The following is a 27,880-nucleotide window of genomic DNA, read 5'->3' as shown; positions in this document are numbered from 1 at the left end:
CCCCCCCACACAGACACAAGGGAGCCAGTCTCAGGCCCTTGGAGGCAAAAGCAGCACAGAGTAAAATTGCAGGTTGGCGGTGAGCCATTCTGGAGAGAAGATATAGGTGAGCGTTTTGAGGCTTGTAGTAGAGGGTGAAAGAGTTATCCACATCCTGCTGATTTGTCCCTAATGCTGTAAATATGTAATGTTGTGAGAGATGAGTTATCTAAGTGGTGAAGGGGTATGGCAGACGATAATAAAGCAGGTTTGCTAAGGTTGATGATTAATAAATGAAATCGCGAAAACTGAATCTCGGGCAAAGGGGCCAGCGGAGCTAAGAATTTAGAAATTTGGACAGTACTAGCCAAGTGGATGGGGAATCATTTGAGTTCTTTCTAGAGGGGTTATTTGATAATTCTATTGAGATGTGATCCAAAAGTAAGTTTTTCCAAATAGTGATATCGATTTTGTTTTTTGTTTTCCAATTCATGAAGATGGTTTTCTTTGAGACAACTAGCGCTACCAGCAGAATTTTACTGTTCATGTGATTCAGGTTGATTGTGGAGATGTCTCCAAGTAAACAGAGAGATGGGGACGATGGGATGGGGCAGCCGAAAAAGGCAGATAAAATCCTTGTAACCTTTTCCCAGAGTTGTTTTATAGGGGTGCAGTGCCAAAGTGCATGAATATATGTGTCCCTGCAGTTTTGAGTGCAGTGTGGACAGATGTCTGAGGTGGAGCCCATATGAAATCTTTCCGTCCAGTGAGGTGAGTCCTGTGGATAGTCTTGTATTGTATTAGCTGTAAGTTAGTATTTTTGGTCATGAGAAAAGTATTTTTGCAGACTTGAGTCCAGAAATCGGCATCAGTGTGAATAGATAAATCCGATTCCCAGTTAGCAGTGGGGAGACTTATGATAATGTCGGTTTGTATCACTATTTTGTAGATTTTGGATAGTAGTTTTTTGGAGGATGGAATATTAATTAGTTGTGAGATAGTTGGGGCGACTTCTAAATTGACCATTGGAGTGTTAGTGGTTGGTTTAATTAATGATTTAATCTGTAGGTATTGTAGGAATTGTTTGTTGGTGATGCCAAATTTCTGGACCAAGTCCTCAAATGTAGCGAAATTGCCATTGACGAAAATATGTTGCAGGTGAGTAATACCTTTATCTTTCCAGGAATTGAAGTTAAGTGTTTTATTATTGCAAGTGAAATCAGGGTTATTCCAAATTGGGGTGAGTTTCAGATGTGAAAGCTTTGTGTTAGTAATATTGTGGAATTTCCACCAGGCTGTCAGACTTGAGCTAATTGTGGGTGCTTTGAAACAGGAGTGTTTTTTAATTGTCTGGGTAAAAAAAGGCAGGTCTGCGATCTGAATGTTATCACATATATTTTGTTCCAAGTCTAGCCAGGTGATATCGGATTGATTGGGGTGAGTCCATCTGTGTACATATTGCAGATGATTTGCCAAACAGTATAATGCATAATTTGGTGCTTCCAATCCTCCTAGGCTCTTAGATTTCTGAAGGGTGGATAATTTTATTCTTGGAGTCTTATTTTTCCAATAGAATTTTGTAATTGCTGAATCTAGGGATTTAAACCAGGTGGTGGTTGGTTGTATTGGGGTCATTGAAAGTAGATAGATTACTTTGGGTAATATTGTCATTTTGATTGTGGCTATCCTGCCCATGATGGAAAGTGGTAGGTTTACCCAGCAATGGAGGTCTTCCTGAATTGATTTTAGAAGTGGGGTGAAATTTAATGTAAATAGATCTGACAGCCTGGGGGAAACTCTTACACCCAGGTAAGTGATACTATCCGTGCATAAGGGTATAGGTAATGTGATGGCTGCAACATCCCAGCTTTTGGGTTGTAGTGGGAGAACAGATGATTTATCCCAGTTAATCGAGTATTCTAATATGTTGGCAAATGAGTGTATGATTTTGATTGTTTCTTGTATTGAAATTAGAGGATTCTCCAAAAATAGTAGTATGTCATCTGCATAGAGGCTAATTTTATGATGCATATTTTTCGTCCTGATGCCTGTAATGAGTGTGTCTTGGCGTATGGCGGCTGCTAGAGGTTCAATGAAAATAGTGAACAGTTGAGGTGATAGTGGGCATCCTTGTCTAGTCCCCCTGTGCAATGTGAAGTTTTGTGAGGATAGTCCATTAGTAGTGATAGTGGCTGTCGGTGAAGTGTACTGATGCTGTGTTAGAGGTTTCCGGAAGCCTAGAAATGAGTTTTGATTCGGTTATCATTCGGATGAAAAGTGGGTCCAAAATTCTCTCCACGAACTGATTGACAGTTTATGACAGTACAAAACATGTTAATTTATCAAGATTTGTTAAAGCATTTTATTATTGTAATTTATAGATAGACAGACAGACAGACAGAAAAATAATTCCTGTTTTTTGCAGCAGTTGATAATAAAGTGAGTGATCATACAAAGAGGCAGATATTCACTCAAATAAAATATATAAAAAAAAAAAAATAATATATTTCAAATATAATATAATATAATTTCAAAACTAAAGAAATATTAAAACGTATCTGATAAATGTTAGGAAAAATACGATTTTATAGAAATAATTTCAAGCAGTGTTTATACACCGATCAGCCACAACATTAAAACCACCTAATATTGTGTAGGTCCCCCTCATGCCACCAAAACAGCGCCAAGCTGTATCTCAGAATAGCATTCAGAGATGATATTCTTCTCACCACAATTGTACAGAGTGGTTATCTGAGGTACCGTAGACTTTGTCAGTTTGAATCAGTCTGGCCATTCTGTGTTGACCTCTCTCATTAACAAGGCATTTTCGTCCACAGAACAGCCGCTCACTGGATGTTTTTTGTTTTTGGCACCATCTGGAGTAAATTCTAGGGACTGTTGTGTGTGAAAATCCCAGGAGATCATCAGTTACAGAAATACTCAAACTAGCCCATCTGGCACCAACAATCATGCCACAGTCCAGATCACTGAGATCAGTTTTTTTCCACATTCTGATGGTTGATGTGAACATTAACTGAAGCTCCTGACCCGTATATGCATAATTTTATTCACTGCACTGCTGTCGCATGATTGGCTGATTAGATAATCACATGGATGATTGTTGGTGCCAGATGGGCTGGTTAGATGAGCCTAATGTAACTGATTTACTCAAAAACAAAACAAAAATCCAGTGAGTTGCAGTTCTATGGAGAGAAATGCCTTGTTGATAAGAGAGGTCAACACAGAATGACCAGACTGGTTCGAACTGACGAAGTGTACGGTAACTCAGATAACCCAGTTCTCTATGGGTTGCCACGTTGAACTTGTGCATAAAGCTGAGAAGCTTCACCGGAGTTTGTGATCAACTCTTCATCTGATTGCTTTGACTTTACTTCTCTTGTATTCGTAACCATCTGTGCTTGTCTTGCTCCTGAAAACACTTATTTTGCCTGCAATGGCACTCCACTTGTATTTATGTCCCTCTGTAGTATGTATTGATCTCTCTGGGGATCTACCTTATCACCTCCCATAGAGCTCTTTTTCACTCCTTTAGGATGAAGGACTGCAGCATAGTCAGCAGTAAGTGAGGAGACGCACCCGATATCACATGAAGCCTGGCTGGTGTTGATAAAGTCAGTGGAGGAATTATGGAGAGATTCTGGATGATTCAAGGTGGCGGCTCCAACAAGTGTAAGTTTATTGACATAAATAGACTCTTCGTCCTCCTGTGAACCAGCCTAATGTTTTATAAATGTAAGTCAGATTTTGGAAAGCACCAGTGTAATTCTACATTTGCTTTTGTTAATAAAAAGTGTATTCAAGTCTGTTTACTAGTGTAGTTGGTGTAAAATACTGAATGTGTTTGAGAATGATTATTTATTTTTTGTGGGTTGTAACTCACTTCATCAGTCGAAATAACTTGCGAAGTACCTTCTCCTCTAGTTTGTGAAGGTTTTCTTTTCCCCCTTCTGAAAAACATGAGTTAATATCAAAGTCATTTCAATAATACAGTAGCTTCTCAGATAGCAAAATCAATCAGACAGGACTGGGTAATATAATAAAAAATAGGACAGATGGTATTTCCACTGGCTGAAAAAATTATTTGAACACTTAAGCCACGAAGTGTATAAATGTCCAAATTTTGAACAAGTAACATTTGTTAAATATTATGCTTGGAATTCTCTCAGATCTGTTCTATTCTGAGACATTTTTGCAATTCCTGTTATTCAACCAATCCCATGATTATTTCATTGGATATATGAAGTCAGTTCCTTTTAAGTTCAGTTGCATAAGACATGTTTCATTCATGTTTGACAACCAGAAAGTGTGCGAATACTTTTTATCTTCATTTTGAATAGTATAACTATTTCTTATATTGTTCAACTTTACACCAAGCAAACTTACGTTTTTGATTATGTTTTGCTTGAAACACATGCTTGTGTTGTCTTTCTTTTAAATAAATTGATCTTGGTTTAATATTTTAATAATTAAATGACATTCATACATTTTTAAGTATAGCTGCAATTTTATTCTTTTAGTAAGTAACATTTTATACAGTTCTGCATTAAAGATTATTGCATTTCACACTTGATGCAACTTAAAATAAAGTTTTATTAAAATATTAATTTCCCCATATGTCATGCAGTTACCGTGCATAGATATATGTAATGCCACACCCGACCATGACCACTAAAACCCCAACAGCAGCTCCAATCAGCACAGACAAAATATTGATGCCTAAAAAAGAATAAATTAGTGTTTGGAAAGTCCTTAATGCAACAGTTATCCAAATAAGTAAGTGATTTCTCAACCACAAATGCCACAATGTTTATGAGGGAGTCATATATTCCAAAAAACATTAAAAAAAAAAAAACAGTATTTTTCTTTATTTATTATTATAATTATTTAGTTTGTTAGTTTTTTTGTTAAATTTAAGTCAATGCCTTTTGAATTTTGTCTTTGAATTTTGAAGATCACAGAGCTAAACTCACCTGTTGACTCTTGAGCATAGAGAAGCCATTGGAACAGATGTTTGTCATTGCCATGAGTGTTTGTGGTGACACACTGCACAGTGGATGTGTGTGTGAGTGAGTGATGTAGAGTGATGAAGCTCCTCAAAACTGTGCTGCTCAATCGTTCTTCACTGATGGACATGATTGTAGAGTTAGTGACAGGACGTCCAGACAGATGCCACTCCAGTTTAGGAGAGGGATTCCCATCAACCTCACACAAACACACGGTTACATCAGTTCTGTTACAGCTGGACGAGAGAGAGATTTTAGGGGCATCTAAATGTGAGGATAGAGAGAGAGAGAGAGAGAGAGAGAGAGAGAGAGAAATGGTATGTATGAGAGAATGATAATATGAAATATCATAGTTAGAGCAGTTATGGTTTGAGGGAGAAAATAATTGATGCCACTGAAATTAGCTCCAAAATACATTTGAAACTGATAGAAAGACATCCCTACATGTAACATGTAATGTGAGGTTGCTGTGTGCTGTTTTGTTGTTGTTCTGTAGCTGGTAGGTGACAGTGCAGGTGAAAGTGGCTGTGTGTTGAAGGGGAGTAGCAGTGAAGTTGAGATGAGAGATGAGTTTATTTTGATTCTGCTTCTCCTGTAGACTGAAGGGTGGATGTCTGGAAGTGGAGCTCCATGTGAGAGTTGCTGGAGGAGAGGAACAGAGAGTCTCAGCAGAGCAGGACAGACACACAGAGCTCCCCTCCAACACCTCCTGCTGACTCTGCGCCTCCTTCTCATCCACATACAACTTCACTGTGGGGTTATGAGGAGAGTCTGAAACATACAGAGATATGTTACATATATGACTGATGTATGCTTTTTTGTTACTTTTTTCACATTTTAGAATAATAGTTATGCCATCAATTATGAAATAACACAAAGGGAATTTTGAAGTGAAAAGTAACTTGTTTAAAAAAGAAAGAAAGTAAGTATTTTGCTTCTTCAAAGTTGCCATTCTTTGTCTATATCAAAGCTCTGAGTCTTCTCTCCATGAACTTCACGAGATGACAACTAGTATGTTTTTTAAACAGTATTAAAGGAGTTCCTATGTAAGTTATTTTTAAAGAAACTCTTGCATTGGCATCATTTTTATTCTAATTTCAAGTATTTAAGCATAAGCCTTCAGATCAAAAGGTTTTTAAGATCATGAGAAACATCCAACTTAGAGCTTGGTCAAATTCAACCAATTATATAAATCACTACTTTAGATAATGATCATATACATAACAGGTGTTATTATACATTTCTAGTTTACAATTAGTCATTTACAATCATTTGATCTAATGAAGTCACTCACTGATAACATCTACTGAAACTGAGGTTTTTGTGTAGGTCCATTTCAGTCCACCATTACCCTCAAGCCTGAAGAAATATTTGCCAATGTGACTTGAATCTACATTATAAAAGACAGTGGTGCAGTCCTTGGCTTTTAATTTTCCAGTAATATTCGCTTTAATTGAGTGATTAATGCTGCTGGAGTTAAACACTACATGCTTTTGCAGAGTGTCATTTTTATACCACACTCCTGTTGCAGTCTCAGAGAGGTCTTGGTCATATTTTTCTTCAATGTCAAATGCACACTTAATAATCACACTACATCCATTCAGAGCTTCAATCTTCTCTGGGAGACTGATGTTGAACCCCTTACACCAAACACCTAAAACACAAACATACAATGGAGTGAAGAATTCAATCACACCAACACATGTTTGCACTTTTTAACACACAAAATGCTACACAATAATGTTTGTTGTTACTTCCAAAAAACATTCAGTTGCATTTGTATCATTTTTAAGAAGGAAACATGAGCAGGAAACCAGCGACAGTGAAATCTACCTAACATAAAAATACCCAAGTACAATGTTATTTTCATTGTTTAAATAAAGTATAAAAATGTTTCCAACATTTATAAAATATGTATTAAAAATATTACTATTATTTAAGTAGCTTATCTGAAAGAGATAGTTTACCCAGAAATGAAAGTTTACCCTTCATTTACTCATGCTTATGTTGTTCCAAAACCAACCTTGTCTCATAGAATGAACATTACTATAACTAAATGTTTTCAAACTGAATTTTATGTTTCTCTGCAGATTCCTGCTGAATTTAACACTAGAGGAGATACAGCAACTTTGAATTTTATTCACTTTCACACAAATCAACAATGGCTGATTATGACTTTATAAACACTTTTTCACTCTGTTTCTTACGCGGTATGATTGTTGGTAGTGTTGTGTGTAATGCATTTTCTAAGTAATTAATTACTGTAATTAAATTACTTTTCAGTGAAAAAAGTAAAGGGATTACTCTTCATTTTTAAGTAATTTAATTACAGTTACTTCTGTAATCTAATTGTGTTAAATACTTTTATATTATAACAATTTTATATAAAACAATAGTGAATTTAAAATCTAAATTTAACATCTAATGTTAAAATATATGTTTTCTAATTTAACGCTTAAATTCTTTGGCCAGTTCGTGAATAATTTAGTTGATTTTATATGATTTATTTGAAAGAATTAAAATAACAGTTTCATGTCTATCCTTGTATTTTTCATCTGGTCGAGGTTGATAATGGTTTTAGAAAGTAATTAGTAATAAGTAATTCAATGACTTTTCTGCCAGAGTAATTAGTACAATAATCTAATTACACTGTAAAGATAAATTAGTAGTTAGTAATTCATTACTTTTTAGAGTAATTTACCCAACACTGATTGTTGGACATTGGGCTGTGAAGTATGCGGTTCTAGCCAAGCCTGAGATGAAAGTGTGAAAGAAGCAACGCAAAATGATGCGGTTTCTTCAGAACATGTGCTTTTCTTTTCACATTTGCTTTTTGAACACTATCTGTTCTAATGTTTACTGTAGGTGGTGGTTAAGGGTATGGATGTCTGTTTTGTTTACCTGTGATTTGCTTTTAGATCACTGTTAGTTAGGTTTAGGTAAATGTTTTAGGTTAGGTATGGAAGTTTTACTCATTAAAACCTCCATCTAATATTCACCTTAACAACCTTGTCTGATTACAACATAATTTCACTTGCTTTTTGCGCCCCCACTGGACATTTCACTGGGAAACTGTAGCGAAACGTGTAATGAATCACATAATTTTGTGTTGCAAAAATGTTGCTGTTAATGTTCATGAGATCAGGCTGTCCAAAACTGTATGACTTTCCTGTCGTGTAGCACTAAAGGAGATCACTATCAACTGCCATTAGGCAACAGGGATATTCTTCAAAATGTTTCTTGTGTGTTCTGCAAGAGAAGTAGTCAAAAGTGTTTGGAACAATGTGAGAGTGAGTAACAGACATAACTTTCATTTAATGAACTACCCCTTTGTGTTCTACCAAACAAACACAAGTACTGCACAAGTGTTAACTGCTGATCCTTTTATGATGATCCACATTGTGTGCAATCACATGACACTTATCTTGGGCACACTTTGATCTACAATATGTGGAGTTGAGCATTTATTTTTCTAAAACCTTGTCTTACTAAAGTCACAATATTACTTCTTACATTATTCGGTTTAATAACTAGTCAACCAGACATGAAATGTTCACGTTTGGCAATATTTCTGTATTGTTTTTGTGCTATTGGAGAAACAGCAACATTATTCACACTCTTTTTCACTCATTTTTAAAGTAGTTTTTCAGTTGTCATGTCACACTGAGCATGTCACACTTTTCTTGGTAAAAAAAAAAAAGAAACTGATGAAAGGGAGGGGAGCAACTAACCTTGTAATATAATACTGAAAAGAATGATTTTCATTGCTGTGTCCATCTCCTCATAAGAAGAAGTTTGATCCTATCAAGGAACACATTTGTAAATATGCATACATTGTGAAATTTATTTCATTAAAATATTAATATATTTAGTCCCTCAAAGAAATGCAATTCATCCTATTAGAATTACATTTAACAAACAAATGTTTAATAATGATGTCATAATAAGCAAAAGATCAACAGACAGATTAGCAACTGATCAAATTGAACTAAACTTCTAAAGTATCATAAAAAGTAACAGAATTTATAAATATCTTACCAGAAATGAGAAAAGGGGTCTATCCGGTTCAATATTTTTGTTGAAAGCAGATCAGTAAATTTCACATATATGACCTCAGTATCATCAGTGCTGATGATTTGAGACTGTTTGTGAACAGAATCACAACTAGCTCAATATAGTGACATACGTCAGATGCACTTGTTATTTACATCACTTCCTGTATAAGCATGAACTTACGTGCAGAACAAAAGAAAAACATTATGCAAATTATGTTTAAACATGAAAAAGTCAAAGAAAACCTGAGCTTGTTTGCAAAGTTTTTTGTTTTGTTCAGCTATTCGGTCAATAAATAAATAATCAACTGAACATTTCTTTAGAATTGAAGTAATAATTGATCTTTATTATGACAAATTTGTAGAGAGTATAACCCAGAAACACAAAATACAAAATGCTAAAACTCAAGTAACACAGTGAAAACAATTTATTAAAGTGAGCTATTATTATAAGAACCCACCTTTCAAAGCGCAATGGAAATAACTTGAAAATAATGACAAAACATTTTCTAATTCTTGTTCTTAATTGTTGTATTAATTAATACTCCACAAAGTGGGGAATTAGAGAAATACAGAACACTTACAGTATGAAACTGAAATAAAGTGATTATGTTAGGCTGTGGTTAATGTCAATTCAATAATTACTAATTATTCATAATCAATTATTAATATATTAGTTATAGAGTGTAATAAATTAATGAAATGTTAAAGACCTGAGTTGATGAGCACAACCAAGTCTCTTTGGCTAATATTGTTGCAGAAACTATGTTCTGTTTTGTGAACTTTGACAAATTTATGCCTTATTGTTGATACTTTTAAAAGTTAATATGGTAAATTGTCTGCACTTATATAGCACCTTTTTAACCTTATCGGTTTTCAAAGCGCTTTACACTGTAACTCATTCACCCATTCACACAAGTTTATTATTAAAGGCCCTGAGTCATTTACTCAGCCTTATGTTATTCCAAACTAACGGTCGACCGATATATCGCAGAGACCAATAAATCGACCAATATTCTCAATTTTTAATTACCGGCATCGGCCGATACATTTTCCCGCTAGGCCAGTTATTATTTTTAAAGGCGCCGAAAATCACCTGTTTGCATGTGAAGCGACTGAGACATGTAAACGACCAGTCATGGTAAGTTTTGTTGTTACGTGGCATTGTGTTACTACAATAATAGACCGGTGAACAACACAGTGTCATTTAAACGGTCCGCATATCAGAGCCGTGGCAGAAACGTTTGCGCTCATAATGTTAAAGTGCTCATCTGTTTTCATTCTGTTTCAAGTACTAAAGTAGTGCTCTCCGTAGACCTCCGTGGTACGAGAACAGCATCTGGGGGGCAAGCTTTTTGGGAACGCCCGCTTCCTTCGTCATTTGTACGAGGGCGGGGCTAGGGGGGAAACAGAATCTGACGGGGAAATGTCTCTGTTACGTAGGCAACCTCTGTTCCCTGTGATGAAGGGAACGACTCATAACGTTTATTAATGCATACGGGGAGTGCCTTCATACACAACCTATTTGTAACCTCTCTTCAATAATTGAACATTTCTAATATTGGCTATGATGTTTGAGCCCTGCCTGTTTTGGCGTGAAACTTACCGCTATAAAAACAGGAGCACAGACACATTTAATTCACGAGTCTTGTAGTGTGGCTAGTGTTAACAGTGTCTCGTTCCCTTTGTCTCAGGGAACCGAGGTTACGTACATAACCGAGACGTTCCCTTACGACTCAATCCACTTGACATTGCGTTTATTAACACATATGAGGAACAGAAGAACTTCCCAGAGAGGAAGCATGGTGGCACAGTCTTATGGGACTTCGACCGACATGAGCATGCTGCAGTGAGTGATTATCGTGATGTCCAGGAGGAGAGCACTCATAACGATTATATGAACTATAGTCATATAGTATGAATTAACTCCTTATGAACCCAGTAGAGAAGGGAGTTTATTTATAATAAAGTGCTTGTGACTTTATGGAATTATAACGGCCTGAATGCAGGCGGTTGTGTAAATGATGGGGAGCCCGTACTGAAAAGGAAGGGCATAAGTATATATATATATATATATATATATATATATATATATATATATATATTTCTTGTGAAGAAAGAGACATTACGTCTTGGTTGTAAAACCTTGGGAATGTGTTTTGCGAGGACCATCCTTCTGCAAAACATATGTCTTGTAAGGACACAAAATTCATCCAAGCCCATGAGTAGGCCATGCCTCTAATTGAGTGTGCTTTAACACTGATTGGGCAAGTCTGAACCTGCGACTCATAAGCCAAGTTAATTGCATCGACAGTCTAGTGAAAAGTCTTTGCTTGGAGATGGACATTCCTTTTGTGCGTTCTCCATAGCATATAAAGAGCTGATCAGACAGTCTGAACTTGCGGTGCACTCAATGTATGCATGTACCACCCGCACAGGGCATTTCTAATACAATGATTGATCCTCATCTGAATTAAATGGAGTAGGGAAGAAGGTCTGAAGGTGAACCACCTGCGCTTTGAAGGGTGGGATCAGGACCTTGGGTACATAGCCTTTCCTTGGTTTGACAGAGGCTCTTGAAAGACCAGGGTAAATCTCGACATGAATTGTCGACTGATAATGCATGCATATCACATACCCGTTTTACCCGGTTTCAAATAGGTCATGTATGAAGGCACTCCACATATGCGTTAATAAAACGCAATGTCAAGCGGACTGAGTTGAATTCGACACAACACCGGAAAAAGTCTGGAAAAAAAATACTGGTATGACCGTTTCGGACAGGATTAAAATGGTAATTATTACATTGTCCCACATCCCTGTGTAAAACTAACTGCTATTTAATTACCTTGATGTCCACTCCATGCTAATATGTTTTGAATTAAAAATGCAATTGTTTGGTATAATTATTCCTCTCATCCACACTGGTATTTTCATGAGCACACCGGACTCTCACTCGCCTTAGTTTTATTCATGCACACTTGCAGCTCATCGTCACCCTGTTTGTACTTGCACTTAAATTTCACACTCAAACTCAGTCAACGTCAAGCCTTGTTGAAGGTTCCTTGGACTCACATTTCGCTCTGATTCAGAGGAAAAGAACCTACCTGTATGTTAACTTACTTGTTTTTCAATGATCTGCTCTGGATGTGCAAGATGAGTGACTTTGAAAACTGAGTTTGCATTAAACCTCTAAATGCATTATAACTCTGGATCCTAGTGGCTGTTATGAACCCTGAGAACGCCTCCCCTCCAGTCATCGGAGATCCGATTCACCGGAGTTTTGACCGCTTAGACTACATTTCCCATAAGCCCGCATACCTAGGTCTGATTACACCACAGCTGTTCCCTGTTTCCCACGCTCTATTTATATCCATTCACTCTTTCATTCATTGCGAAGTCTTGTTTGCTCCGGCGACTCTACTAAGCAAGTGTATTCCCAGTTTATATTCCTGTATAAGTCTCTCTGTGTACTGATCCAGCCTGTTGTTTAGACTCTGTTAGTTTGCTGCCTGCCTTATTTACCCCTTGCCTGCCCAAGTTCTTCGATTGTTTGCTGCCTGCCCTGACCTCTGCCTGCTCTTGTTATTTTTCTGCCTGCCTACTACATTCTCTGTTTGCCTGCCATTTACCCTGCCTGTACGACTTGAGTGCTGTGTTTCAATAAATACCGCAGATGGATCCCAACTTGCCTGTGGCTTCATTACAGAAGACTTCGCCACACCATGATCCAGCGGTGATTTCACGCATGACGGAGGAACTCACAGCCCAAGCGAATCAGCTGTCAGCGCAACAACAACAACTCGTCCGGCTTACGGCAGCCGTTGAAGAGATGATGCGCTCCATGCAGGTACTTCTTCAGCCGGCACCCGCACCGGCGCCCGCTGTAACTCAAGCCAGCTCGGCGGCCACGCCCCCCGTAGTAACCTCCGCGAGCCCGCGGCTCGCGCTGCCCGAGAAGTTTGACGGCTCTCCGTCGAAATGCAAGGGGTTCGTCATGCAATGTTCTTTGTTCCTCTCTCAGCAGCCAGCACTTTACCCCACAGATGAAAGCAAAATTCTGCTTATGAACTCTGTTCTCACAGGCAGAGCGCTCGATTGGGCAACCGCATTGTGGACCAACCACGGTTTCGCCCAATTTACCTTCGAATCCTTCCGACAGAGTCTGATTGATGTCTTTGATCACCCTGAGGGCGGCAAGGACGCTGGTGAACAACTTCTGGCTCTCCGCCAAGGAACACGGACGGCCGCAGATTACGCACTCTCCTTTCGAACCCTCGCAGCCCAAACGGGCTGGCTCGAATCCACCCACAAACTTCTCTTCCGGCAGGGCCTCGATGCAGATCTCCAGTCCGAGCTAGCTTGCCGTGACGAAGGTATTTCTCTTGAACAGTTCATCACCTTGGCAATCCGCATAGACAACCTCATTCGTTCCCATCACAAGCTTCACACCCAGGGGTGAGTCTGCTCGTTTCCTCTACCTTGCCTGGGACCAGTCTAGAGGTACCCATTAAAATAACCTTCCGGTCAACCATCTTTAACACCCAAGCCTTGATTGATTCTGGGGCGGCGGGGAGTTTTATCGATGAATCGTTCTGTAAACAGTATCAAATTCCCCTGATGGCGTGTAATCCTCCTTTGACAGTGGCGGCGCTAGATGGTCGTCCCCTGGGATCCGGTAAAGTGCGTCACACCACCTGTGACCTCCTCCTGCAGGTGGGGGCACTGCACACAGAAACCCTTCGCTTCTACGTCATCCAATCTCCTCGCAATCCAGTTCTCCTTGGCTTTCCCTGGCTCCGACTGCACGACCCACAAATTTCCTGGCGGAACAATCAACTTACTCAGTGGGGACCCACTTGCTTTAAGAAATGCCTACGTTCCATTCGTCCTGTCTCCGTGGGGGCCGCCCACGTCACAAAAGACTCCGACACCGTTCCTGACATTCCCCCGGCATACGCCGATCTCAGTGAGGCCTTCAGCAAGGCCAAAGCGTCGCAACTCCCACCACATCGTTCCAGCGACTGCGCTATCGAGCTCCTTCCCGGAGCCTCACCGCCCGTGGCAGAATCTACCCCCTGTCAGAACCTGAATCTCTCGCCATGAAATCCTACATAGAGGAGGAGCTAGCCAAGGGTTTCATCAGACACTCCACCTCTCCAGCCGCAGCCGGCTTCTTCTTCGTGGGTAAAAAGGACGGCTCGTTACGCCCCTGCATCGACTACCGTGGTCTTAACGACATCACAGTAAAGTTCCGATACCCATTGCCCCTGGTTCCCTCTGCTCTGGAGCAACTACGGTCAGCCAAGTTCTACACTAAACTGGATCTCCGAAGTGCCTATAATCTGATCCGCATCCGGGAGGGGGACGAGTGGAAGACTGCCTTCTCTACCACCAGCGGCCACTATGAATACCGGGTCATGCCGTTCGGCCTGTCCAATAGCCCTTCAGTTTTCCAGTCCTACGTCAACGATGTCTTCAGGGACATGCTTAATAGGTGCCTGATCGTTTACATCGACGACATCTTGATTTACTCCGATTCCCTCGAGGAGCACATCTCCCAGGTGAGAGCGGTTCTGAAGCGACTGATCCAGCACCAGTTATATGCCAAGGCCGAGAAATGTGAGTTTCACCTAAGATCGGTAGCCTTCCTGGGATACATCATTAGCCCCGAGGGAGTGGCCATGGACGACAACAAGGTCCAAGCCGTACTGAACTGGCCCCAACCTACCACGGTGAAAGAACTCCAACGCTTTCTGGGATTTTCTAACTTCTACCGTAGATTCATCAGAAACTTCAGCACTGTCGCCTCACCTCTCACTAACTTGATCAAGGAGGGTCAACACAAGCTCCACTGGACCCCCGACTCCCTCCGGGCCTTCGCTCAACTAAAGGAGCGCTTCACCTCGGCACCCATTCTGCACCACCCAGACCCTGATATACCGTTTGTCGTGGAGGTGGACGCCTCGAACACGGGCATTGGAGCGATCCTCTCCCAACGTCAAGGTAACCCCCCTAAGCTGTTTCCCTGCGCCTTCTACTCACGCAAACTCTCTTCAGCCGAGCGGAATTATGACGTCGGCAACCGTGAACTCCTGGCTATGAAAGCCGCGCTGGAGGAGTGGCGACACTGGTTGGAGGGGTCCAGACATCCATTCCAAGTTTTCACGGATCATCGCAATCTTGAGTACCTTCGCTCTGCCAAGAGACTCAACCCCAGACAAGCCAGATGGGCTCTATTCTTTACTCGCTTTGATTTCACCATTTCCTACCTTCCCGGGTCCAAGAATGTCAAGGCCGATTCCCTATCTTGACAACACGAAGCCACACCTCCACGTTGCAGCTCCGAACCTATAGTTCCGTCCGAGCTGTTTCTGGCTCCCATCCAGTGGGACCTCATGGCAGACATCACCCAGGCCCATGCCTCAACGCCATCACCACCAGAATGTCCACCCGACCGGACCTTTGTACCTCCCAGTCTGCGGGACAGGACCATGCGCTGGGTACATGATGCACCACTTTCCGGTCATCCGGGCATCACAGCCACCACCCGTCTGCTACGGAACCGCTTCTGGTGGGAGACACTGTCGGACGACGTGGCGTATTTCGTCAACAAGTGCCAAGCCTGTAATGTCGCCAAAACCCCCAAGCAACTGCCAGCCGGCCTGCTTCAACCACTTCCCATACCCCGACGTCCTTGGTCGCACATCGCTGTGGACTTTATCACAGACCTTCCCAACTCTCAACACCATACCACCATTCTTACAGTAATTGACCGTTTCTCCAAGGCCTGCCGTCTCATCCCGCTGCCCAAACTGCCCTCTGCCCTGGAAACCGCCGAACACTTGTTCCAATATGTCTTTCGGTACTACGGCCTTCCTGAGGACATCGTCTCCGACCGGGGCCCACAATTCACGTCCCGGGTATGGAGAGCTTTCTTCCAACGTCTGAACATCAACGTCAGCCTCACTTCTGGGTATCATCCACAGTCCAATGGTCAGACGGAACGCCTGAACCAAGAAATAACAAGATTCCTCCGAACATACTGCCACCACAATCAGGCGGATTGGAGTCGCTACCTTCCGTGGGCCGAGTATGCCCAGAACTCCCTCCTCAAACCCTCGACCAACCTGACCCCATTCCAGTGCATCCTGGGTTATCAACCCCCTCTCTTCCCATGGTCCGGTGAACCCTCCGAAGTCCCCGCAGTCAACGACTGGCTGCAACGCAGTGAGGCAGTGTGGGACCAGGCCCACGTCCACCTTCAACGGGCAGTTGATCACTCCAGGGAACAAGCCAACCGGCACCGTCGTCCCAGCCCCAGTTTCGTTCCTGGCCAGTGGGTTTGGCTCTCAACTCGGGACATCCGCATGCGTCTACCATGCAAAAAACTCAGTCCTAGGTATGTGGGCCCCTTCAAAATTCTTAGACAGATCAATCCAGTTTCTTTCCGTTTGCAACTCCCTACTAATTACCGTATTTCCCCTACTTTTCATGTCTCCCTGCTCAAACCGGCTGATGCTCCGAGGACTGAGGAGGGGGCGCCTCCCGGGCCCCTCCCCATGATTGTGGGCGGTGAGGAAGCCTTCCTGGTGCGCACCCTGCTCGACTCCCGGCATCACCGAGGTCAGATCCAGTACCTGGTGGATTGGGAGGGGTACGGCCCGGAAGAAAGATCCTGGGTCAACACCAATGACATCCTGGACCCCAACCTCATTACGGAGTTCCACCAGATCTACCCGGAAAGACCGGCCCCTCGACCTCGGGGGAGACCTCGACGCAGGTCGCATCCTCGCGTCCGGAGCCGCTCACAGGGGGGCTCTGTTATGAACCCTGAGAACGCCTCCCCCTCCAGTCATCGGAGATCCGATTCACCGGAGTTTTGACTGCTTAGACTACATTTCCCATAAGCCTGCATACCTAGGTCTGATTACACCACAGCTGTTCCCTGTTTCCCACGCTCTATTTATATCCATTCACTCTTTCATTCATTGCGAAGTCTTGTTTGCTCCGGCGACACTACTAAGCAAGTGTATTCCCAGTTTATATTCCAGTCTCTCTGTGTACGGATCCAGCCTGTTGTTTAGACTCTGTTAGTTTGCTGCCTGCCTTATTTACCCCTTGCCTGCCCAAGTTCTTCGATTGTTTGCTGCCTGCCCTGACCTCTGCCTGCTCTTGTTATTCTTCTGCCTGCCTACTACATTCTCTGTTTTCCTGCCATTTACCCTGCCTGTACGACTTGAGTGCTGTGTTTCAATAAATACCGCAGATGGATCCCAACTTGCCTGTGGCTTCATTACAGTGGCTGTTTGTTGATCACCTTCTGCCTATGTTCTCTGGTTTTACGAAAGCCTGTGTTGTATACTTACCTGAATACTCACCTCACGCTACTTGCCTGTTTCCTCTGTGTTCTGTTTAAACTCCCGCACCTGGGTTCATCTCCAGTTCCAGTGTTGGTGTTTTATTACAGAGATGGCATATAATAAAGCAAGAGATGGAAAATATTGCTTTATTATATGAAGCATCTTAGCTCATTATGAAGATGGCCTACGGCCTTTTGTGGTTCTTGTTCACAACTTAACAGACATTTGGAACTATCACTTTGGAAATTATGTTTTGATTTAATGTGAACACTGTTCCTTTAAAAAATGTAAGTTTCCCAGTCACTGACAAGGCCGAGTTGTTGATGAAGAAATGTCTGTTGATAAAGAAAACTGCCTGTGCTCTAGTGTGCGGAACCGGTACAAGTATTAAAGCAGTTTCCTGTTGAACTCTGAGACCTCCTTGTCAAAGCAATTTCTACACTATGGTTAACACAACACTGATGCTATGGACTACAGTGTTGCTTCATTTCACAATAATTCCTGTCAAAGGCATTTCAACAAGTTGTATGCTCACTGCTCATATTCTGCAAGGTCAGGAGTGAAGTTGTCATAAGAAATGTGTGAACTGCATTCTTTTACTTTTATAATTCAAATGCATGCAGTTATTTTATTATAATAGCCATAATACAGAAATGGCACAGCTTTTGTAATCTGGCATTACTTACACAAGTTTTCTGGTACTTTCCACACTAATTGTAGCTCTTGGGCTTGTTTTCTGAAGTTTTTCCTCAACATTAATTGTCTCTCAGGGAATTCCATATTTACAGAAATTCTGTTGCTGTGAATAAATATTTAGCTCCTTGAATCAAAGACAGTGCATGAAATATCATCACAATGGCACACTAATTCTTGAGATATTGGACAAAATATTTCCTACTGTAAAGTCCTCTTTGTTAAAAATCAAGGAATTCATAATAAAAATACAAGAAAATTTAAATCTAAGGAAAGCGTATACTTGGAGCATTCATTACTTATATTTTTAAATTTCATATTTTTTTTTATGCATGCTCCATACTGCACATGTAGCTTTAACCTGTCCTCAGAAGAGGTCACAATGTTAAACTGCCAAACAAAGTTTTAAAATAAATATCTAAATATTAAATGAAAGGTGAGGACATGTAAGATATCAAGAAATTCATCAAGTAAACTTTAAATTATATTTTCCATAAATAACTGCCTATCAAAGTTGTGTCCTCGTTTTGTGTCCACTTGGATTTCTCTGTCAGATGTCATAGTCAGCTATATCTCCAAGTACCCCTTTCCCAGACACATAGTCTGGTAAGTTTTATATTATTTCAATTTTAAACAGTGGTAGCACTTTATTTTACAATACTGTTCAGCCAGCACTGAAGAGGTCTCATGTGTAAGAGACCTAATGGAATGACGGTCAATGCCGCCGGCATAAATCCCAATACTTTCTGAAACAAGTTTCAGTGGAAATGTTCTCCCCAGTTTGAACATTAACAGCCAAATGGCGAGGTAGTTCAAGATGCGCATGCCGCTCTGTCTCAGAGTAATTGTCAATATAATTAACAATAATTACTAGGTATTAAACCTAACCCTCAACCCATATTAAGTACATGTAGTTACATAATATTTCTCTGTACTTTCTTGGCTATGTGCACTGTCAAATCGTGTGTATCATTTGAGCTTCAATTGATATTTTTACAGTTGTTATAGGGTTTGTTGACATCACATCGTCATGGCAACGAAGTCCTAAAATTGGCTCTACATTTTCTCAGAAAGGGAAGTGATTTTATCTCACTAAAATCATGTTAGCATATATAATATTATTTTCATCTTGTGTCTATACTTTTGAAAAAGTGAGTATTTTAAAGTTGACGGATTGGCCCCCATTTGCTTCCATTGTGTCACAAGTGGTGTGGAAGCAGGACAAGACAGACGAGAGGTGCGGATCCAAACGCGGTTTTATTAAATAATTAGAGGAACACAAACACTGGAACAAAAATAAACGGTCCACGATGGGAAAAGTAACTCAAACAAACACACGGGTGAAAAGAACACTAACACTGCAACAAATTAAAGGTCCACGATGGGAAAATGAAATAAACACACGAACACGAAACATCCACAAACGATCAAACAAGGGAACAAGAGCAGGCATAAAACATTGGAAACATGGAACATCACATACAACGACCGACAAGGGAATGGAGGAACAAACAGGGTTTAAATACACAAGGGCACAATAAAGACTAAACGAGACACAGGTGAGAACAATGACAGTGAGGGAGGCTGGGAATTGTGGGAATTGTAGTTTTCTACAAGGACAGTGAGACTCGGGGCGGACAAGGAAAACATGACATGGAATGTGATCAGTGAAGGGTGAAACGGAAAACACGGGGCAGACAAGGAATCGTGACACATTGTAAGTGCCTCACTGTAACATTGATTTTTTTCTTTTTTAAAGAAAAGGCGGGGCAAGTCAAAACACATTTTTGTGGAAATCAATATTATTATCAATTGCTGTCGATTGAGCTTAACTTGCATTGAGGCCGTAATAATCATTTAAGTCTCTACGGTCACAGCTTCAACATCAACCCCATCATTCCATTGTGATTGTTTTTGTTAAGATGAATTGTAGAATAATTTTGGCATTTTAGTTTAGGTTGTAGAGTCAGCTTCAACTAAGTAAAAAACAAAATGGTTCCAGTGTACAACACATGAAGATGGAAAAATATTCAGTATAGACAACTCGACAGAATTTTCAGAAGTGTGAAAACAGAAAAAAGTGTTGAATATATTTTATCATGTAGCTCCTTTACTGGACACCATTAATACAAAGACTTTTACAATCTGTTGTTGGATGGATCAAATAAAAATAGCATGCTTTTTAGTGTGTCTGACTGAGTTCACACAAATGACAGTAAGATAAGTAATGAAGTGAATAAATGTCCATTTTCAGAAAATAAGCATTAAAAAAAAATATTAGTTCCCTTTGTTATCTGAGACCTTTGTCTACAAATATATCCAACTGAATTTAAATTAGAATTAAAAACTAAAGATTTTAAACATGTTTTGTTTCTTATCTTAAGAATCAGTAACCACTGTAACCCCATCTACACTCTACACCACTGGCTGTGCATGTGTAGGTTCCTTAAAAAGTTCCTCTTTATCAGCATTTCTGGTTCAGATATGTTCAGATAAGAAAATGCACCAGCAAGAGTGACATTTCACAGTACTAATCGACTAATACAAGACTGCCAGAAAATTGAGTCGCACATTTTTAAAAGCATTTATTTAGGTTATCATATCAATATTAACAGAAATGACAAGCTTAAATCATTTCTTTAAAAAGAAAAGAGGCTCTTAAATGTTTCAACATGCATCCATTAATAAAATATAAAAAAAAAATCAAAAGATTAGTTAAAAAAAAAGACAAACATATTTAAAAATGTGTTCCTACATCAAAAGAATAAACAAAGAAACTGTTTAAATAGCTTATTATCAGACAGGCCAGCACATGGCACAGAAGTCATAATAGATTTAATAATACAATGAATGCAGTAATATATTTCTTTCTTTAATCAGACAGTCCAGGGAGATCTTAGAGCCCGAGACCATCCGTTATAAACTGCATGCCAAATCTATTTACTGTATGCTCTATGAACTGTACAAACCAGTGAACTTGTGAAACATGTATTTTTTATCATTTGTCAACTTTATTGACATTCAAAGTCTCATAATCAGAGCTTGAAGCAGAGAGCTGAAGAGACGCATAAGTGCCAGCCTCATTCTGTGCCTGAAAACAAAAACACTCTCATTATTAAAATGGTGCTTACAAAATGGTGCTTAGATATTTAATATGAAACTCACCTTTATCTTGGTGGACAATCTGGGAAAAAAGATATTACAGGATACCTTACTATAAGTTCAGTATATTATAATGTATCTCTACATAGAAATGGATTGCTGCAGTTGCAAATGACTTACTGTCTAATTTTGTAGAGGCCAAGTCCAACAGTCAGAGCATACAGGAGGAGAATCAGTGTTAAAAGGATCAGGAGTGGAACTGAAGCCTGTTGACATTCTTAAAGAGAGATCCACTAATCTGTGATGTGCCTGAACAATGTTTAATATATTTTTATACATACCCTAGCGCAGAGGTGGCCAACTCCGGTCCTGGAGAGCCACTGTCCAGCAGAATGTAGCTCCAACCCTAATCATACACACCAGCCCATAATTGTTTTTAAGTTATCCTGGAGACCTTGATTAGTTTGAAGCATGTTAGATTAGGGTTGGAGCTAAAATCTTCAGGACACTCCAGGCTGGCTTTCCAGGACTGGAGTTGGCCATCCCTGCCCTAAGGCCTAGGTAGTATATACAGATCTGGAAAAAATTAAGAGACCACTCCAAATGTTCAGATTCTCTGGATTTAGTATTTATAGGTATGTGTTTTCAGACTTCAAATAATACAAATAAAACAAGGTCATATTAATTTATAAACAACAATATTAATATTTTAACTTAGGAAGATTTCAGAAATCAATATTTGGTGGAATAACCCTGATTTTCAACCACAGCTTTAATGCATCTTTGCACGCTTTCCACCAGTCTTTCATATTGCCGTCATGTGATTTTATGCCATTACTGACTCAAAAGTTCAAGCAGGAATTCAACAGACACTGGAATGGCAACCATACATGTAGAGATGCTGATTTAAGGAACATTTGAAGGGGTCTTTTTTTTTTTTGTGGATCAATTATTTATTTATTTTCTTACAATCATTATTTACACATTGGAGAGGAAACATCTTCACAAGAGAGAAATAGACTAATTATATCATCATTAAAAATATAACAAGGGTGCAAAATGTTGCTTATTCTGATGCCAGTTTCTCTTCTCCTCCCCATATCCTACCCAGCCCAAACCCACCCTCCAGCCCTTAACTAGATTCGCTCAAGGTATTAAACAGAAAAGTAAAAAAAAAAAAAAAAAAAAAGACCCTGATACACACACACACACATACACCTCTCAACCCTATCCCATTGCCACCCGACCATCCTTCCTCCATCATTATAATATCCACAAAGATCCACATAACATCATAGAACACAGAGCAGGACATTGGACAGTAAAAATATCAGGCGCAACCTGACTTCTTCCTTCATATTATAGAATCCACAAAGGTCAATACAATATTCCAATTAATAATTACAGAGCAGAACTGAACATTACATATTGTATACATTAAATGCAAATTCTTAAAAAAAAAAAAAATATATATATATATATATATATATATATATATATATATATATATATATATATATAAAAAAAGTCAGCCCTTATCTACATAATTTCATTTATTTTCTCTAGTAGCTCTGACCAACAGTCAATATTAGCGGTTTTGGCATGATGTAAACGTGCTGTAGAGAGCTCTAATTGAGCAATTTCCCGGTAAGAAGAAAGCCATTTACTCATTAACAACGTATGTGGTGGTTTCCAGTGACAAACAATAATTTTTTTGGCGGCTGTCAAAAATTGTTAATAGTTAGCTTTAAAGACGACGTATCATTGAGCAGAAACAAGTCCTTTAATAATACTAGACATGATGAATGAAACACTTTGCCAAAATCTATTGACCTCTGGACACTGCCACACCATATGGTAAAAGGTAGCAATGGTATTATCTGGACAAAAATCACAATATGGGTTGTCTCTAAGTTTCATTTGCTGTAATCTTCGCGGGGTTAAGTAGGACCTATGGATTAATCTATAATGTATCATTTGATGGTCAGGGTTTCTAGATGATAAAGAAATGTTTGACCAAACCACGCACCGATCTGGGTCCTGGGAGATGTTGATATCCGCCTTCCAGAGTCTGATAAATGATAAAGGTTTATATGAAGCTGTAGTTATAAACTTATATAACTCTGAGACAATACCTTTAATTTTACCCTTAGTGTCAGAAATTACATGAAGGGGATGATTCCCCAACTCAATACCCCAAGGAACGCCCTGAGCGCGCATTGCTGTGCGTAACTGTAAATAAAAATAAAAAGTGCCCGGTAAATTATAAGCTCTCTCTAGGTCATGGAATGCACGAAGACCCTGTTCCCCTATGATATCCTTAAGGACACAGATCCCTCTGTTGCTCCACTGAGGAAACATAATTGGTTTCTTCTCAATTAAAAGTGAGTGATTATTGAAGATAGGGGATTGAGGGAAAAAAGTGTTTGGAATTTTGGCAAATCGGTGGACATTATGCCATACCGTGAAAAAATAAGAGATTATTGGCCCAAAATCGCGTTTAACTATACTTTGGGGTATATTAGAAAGTACCAGGCTAGACAGGCAATATGGATATGTTAAATGTTCTTCAAAGGGGCGCCATGACACCACAATCTCTGGATTCATCCATATAGCAAGTGAGCGCAAAACAAAGCTCCAGGAATACCACTCAAAATTGGGCAAATTAACACCTCCTGAAGATCTATGTCTTTGTAGAGTAAATGCTTTGATTCTGGGGGTTTTCCTATTCCATAAATAAGAGCTAACGATTGAATGTAGCTTCTTCCAGTAACCACCTGGTGGAGCTAGGGTGATCATACTACTCACAAAATTAACACGAGGCAATATGTTCATCTTAATAACTGAAATTCTAGACTGAAAAGAAGTAGGGAGCATCCCTCATCTATTCAGGTCACCCTCCACATTTTTTAGAACTTTATTGTAATTGTCAGCAGTTAACAAGTTGAGTGAGGGACTGATAGACACTCTTTTTTGAAGGGGTCTTTTTATATCTTTCTAGAGCTGTATAAAGGGTTTGGAGGGGTACTTCTAAAATAAATTCCACTACAGATTACAGAATACATGCTGTAAAATGTAATTTGTAACATATTCCATTAGATTACTCAAGGTCAGTAACATATTCAAAATACTTTGGATTACTTCTTCAGCATTAGTTTATTTTTTTCACTTGTTTTGACAATAAAAACTCTGCCAGTACAGTAAGACAAAATACACATGTTAAAAATATTACTGTGCTTGATTGGCCAGCAAACTCGCCTGACCTGAACCCCATAGAGAATCTATGGGGCATTGCCAAGAGAAAGATGAGAGACATGAGACCAAACAATGCAGAAGAGCTGAAGGCCGCTATTGAAGCATCTTGGTCTTCCATAACACCTCAGCAGTGCCACAGGCTGATAGCATCCATGCCACGCCGCATTGAGGCAGTAATTCATGCAAAAGGGCCCAAACCAAGTACTGAGTACATATGCATGATTATACTTTTCAGAGGGCCGATATTTCTGTATTTAAAATCCTTTTTTTATTGATTTCATGTAATATTCTAATTTTCTGAGATTCTGAATTTGGGGTTTTCATAAGCTGTAAGCCATAATCATCAAAATTATATCAAATAAAGGCTTGAAATATCTTACTTTGCTTGTAATGAGTCTATATAATATATTAGTTTCACCTTTTAAGTTGAATTACTGAAATTAATGAACTTTTGCACGATATTCTAATTTTTCGAGTTTCACCTGTACATTCTCTGAAAAACCTACATATCTTATGCAGTGTATCATATGTTATAACAGATCAAATTTATCTTGTTTTAAGGATTTTTAGATATTTTTACAGAAAAACAATACAAATTATTATCAAGAATATCAAAGGTCTTACTAGAAAAAAATTAATTATGATCCAACGTGAATTTTCTTGATAAATAAATATGATCATGCCTGGTAACATGTGCATGTTAAATGGCCAGAAATAGCATTTTATCTTCACATAAGCTGACAATTTACACAAGGTTTATTTCTATTTCTTGTTCTTCAAACTTACTTCTTTGTCTGCTCGTATGAATATAACACATCATAAGAAAGTGTTTCACTGCTGTTCAAATGCACTTTGGATCGCATCATTTATATGTATAAATGTTTTCCATCTGAAAAGACTAAATATTAAATGAAACAAATGACAATAAAATACAAAGTAATCTCTTCAGTAATCAAAATACTTTTTGAATGTAACTGTATTCTAAATACCAATTTAAACTGTAACTGTAATGGAATAAAGTTACTTAGATTTTATATACGTAATCCTGTTACATGCATTTCGTTACTCCCCAACCGAGCGAACGCGCGTGCGTGAGTGCATGTATGTGTGTGTCGCCGGCCCGTTGAATTATTGAAAAATAATGCAATCAACTGCCACAAGAGTAGGACCAAGTTTGAAGATCACTCATTCAAGGATACTCATCCATCCTGTTCTTTAAAAAAAAAGCAAAACTCTACAGTAAGGCACTTACAATGAAAGTGAATAGGGGCCCATTTTTTAACGTTAAAAAACTTCAAAAGTATAACCACAAGACATGAAAAGTGTGTTAACATGAGTTTTGTGTGATAAAATCACTTGCTGTGCTTTTCTGTGTAAAGTTTTGCCAATTTTACAACTTCCATCATGGCGATGGACTGTAATGTCAACAAACATGACTGTAAAAATGACAATTTTTGTCAGACAACTTTACAGCTCAAATAATACACAAGTTTTAACAGAATTAATGTAAGTGCTTTAATAAAATTATAAGATTCACTTTTCTGTTTAAACCCTTAAAACATTTGCCCCATTCACTTCCATTGTAAGTACCTCAATGTAACCTCGATTTTTTTGCTTCTTTTTTTTTTATAAAAGGATGGACGAGTTAATACATTTTTGTGGTAACCAATTGACAAATGCTGTCGACTGAGCTTAACTTCTATTGAACACAGAATATTCCTTTTCCTCATGCCCTTAGTGAAAATATACGGTATATCTTGAATGATATCTAGGAAGTGATGAACATACTTTAAAAGCCTTCCTGATATAATTTTTATATAGTAATTAATACTCGGACACTAATTTTGGCTTAAAGCACTTATGACTTGAATCTTAAAGGAGACCTATTATGCCCCTTTTTACAAGATTTAACATAAGTCTCAGATGTCCCCAGAATTTGTCTGTGAATTTTCATCTCAAAATACCCCACGGATTTTAAAAACATTTATTATACCATGTTGTAAATGCCTCTATTTGGGTGGAATCAAAAAATGCTGTTTTCGTGTGTGTCTCTTTAAATGCAAATGAGCTGCTGCTCCCAGCCACTGACATAGTTCTGGTCTCCATGGATACAATCAGAAACAATGGTAACTTTAGCTGCATGTGCCATAGAATCAGCTTACACGCACATTTGGAAAGGCGAAGTGAAAACATTCACAAAATATAAAGTGTGACACTTACATCTTCAGGATATAAAGCTGGAACACGAACATGCTTGAGAATAAAAAAAAAATAAATGTAAATCTTGCTTTATATTGACACTCATTCACAAAGCAGTCTGGTGTAAAATTATTTACTCAAACATACACACATTTTTGTATGTTTTGGGGCACATTTACTTCAAAAACAGTTTAAATAAATACATTTAGGATATTATAGACATGGTTTGTCATTCTTATCTGATGTACTTAAACAATGTCTTTGTTTTAATTGGTTATTTTGTTGTGGTAGCTTGTAGGGCTCTTTGAAATAACTGAAATAATTTGGAGAAGTGATATGGAACCATTATGCAGTCAAGACCTGGAACTCCTTCATAGCTGTGCAATAACTGCACACCTTAGAACGTCCATCAACCAATCAGAATCAAGAATTCAACAGACCCATGGTGTGTGTATATGTATGTATTCTTATGCACACACACACACACACACAGCTCTGGAAAAAAATAAGAGACCACTTCAAATGTTTCTTAAATCAGCATCTCTACATGTATGGTTGCCATTCCAGTGTCTGTTGAATTCCTGCTTGAACTTTTGAGTCAGGAATGGCATAAAATCACATGACAGCAATATGAAAGACTGGTGGAAAGCGTGTAAAGACGCATTAAAGCTGTGGTTCAGTCAATGCCTTTTGAATTTTGTCTTTGAATTTTGAAGATCACAGAGCTAAACTCACCTGTTGACTCTTGAGCACAGAGAAGCCATTGGAACAGTTGTGTGTCATTGCCATGAGTGTTTGTGGTGACACACAGCAGACTGGATGTGTGTGTTAGTGAGTGATGTAGAGTGATGAAGCTCCTCAAAACTGTGCTGCTCAATCGCTCTTCACTGATGGACATGATTGTAGAGTTAGTGACAGGACGTCCAGACAGATGCCACTCCAGTTTAGGAGAGGGATTCCCATCAACCTCACACAAACACACGGTTACATCAGTTCTGTTACAGCTGGACGAGAGAGAGATTTTTGGGGCATCTGAAAAAGAGAGAAATTATAAGGAACTAAAGGAAGACTGAATGATATGATGATACAATTTGAGAATTCAAAATTGGGTGTTATATGGAGGGGGAAATAATTGATACCAAACAACATCAGGTATAATAAACTGATTATCAACAGATTATCAAAATAAACATCCCTACATGTAACATGTAAT

At 39.1% G+C, this 27,880-nt stretch overlaps 1 protein-coding gene across 1 annotated transcript; it reads right to left on the bottom strand.

Moving 5' to 3' along the window:
* Nucleotides 1-3,334: 3,334 nt before the first annotated feature.
* On the bottom strand, nt 3,335-8,780 carry LOC127638765 (sialic acid-binding Ig-like lectin 13). The gene is made up of 7 exons (XM_052120486.1): nt 8,735-8,780; nt 6,298-6,657; nt 5,448-5,774; nt 4,971-5,267; nt 4,629-4,716; nt 3,881-3,947; nt 3,335-3,716 (listed from the first exon to the last, which is right to left on the bottom strand). Exons 1-7 carry the CDS (start codon nt 8,778-8,780, stop codon nt 3,420-3,422), a joined length of 1,482 nt encoding a protein of 493 aa, XP_051976446.1. The 3' UTR covers nt 3,335-3,419.
* Nucleotides 8,781-27,880: the final 19,100 nt, after the last annotated feature.

This window comes from Xyrauchen texanus, chromosome 47 (assembly GCF_025860055.1).
Source record: "Xyrauchen texanus isolate HMW12.3.18 chromosome 47, RBS_HiC_50CHRs, whole genome shotgun sequence".
Taxonomy (NCBI): Eukaryota; Metazoa; Chordata; class Actinopteri; order Cypriniformes; family Catostomidae; genus Xyrauchen; species Xyrauchen texanus.
This window is presented reverse-complemented; position numbering and strand designations above follow the sequence as displayed.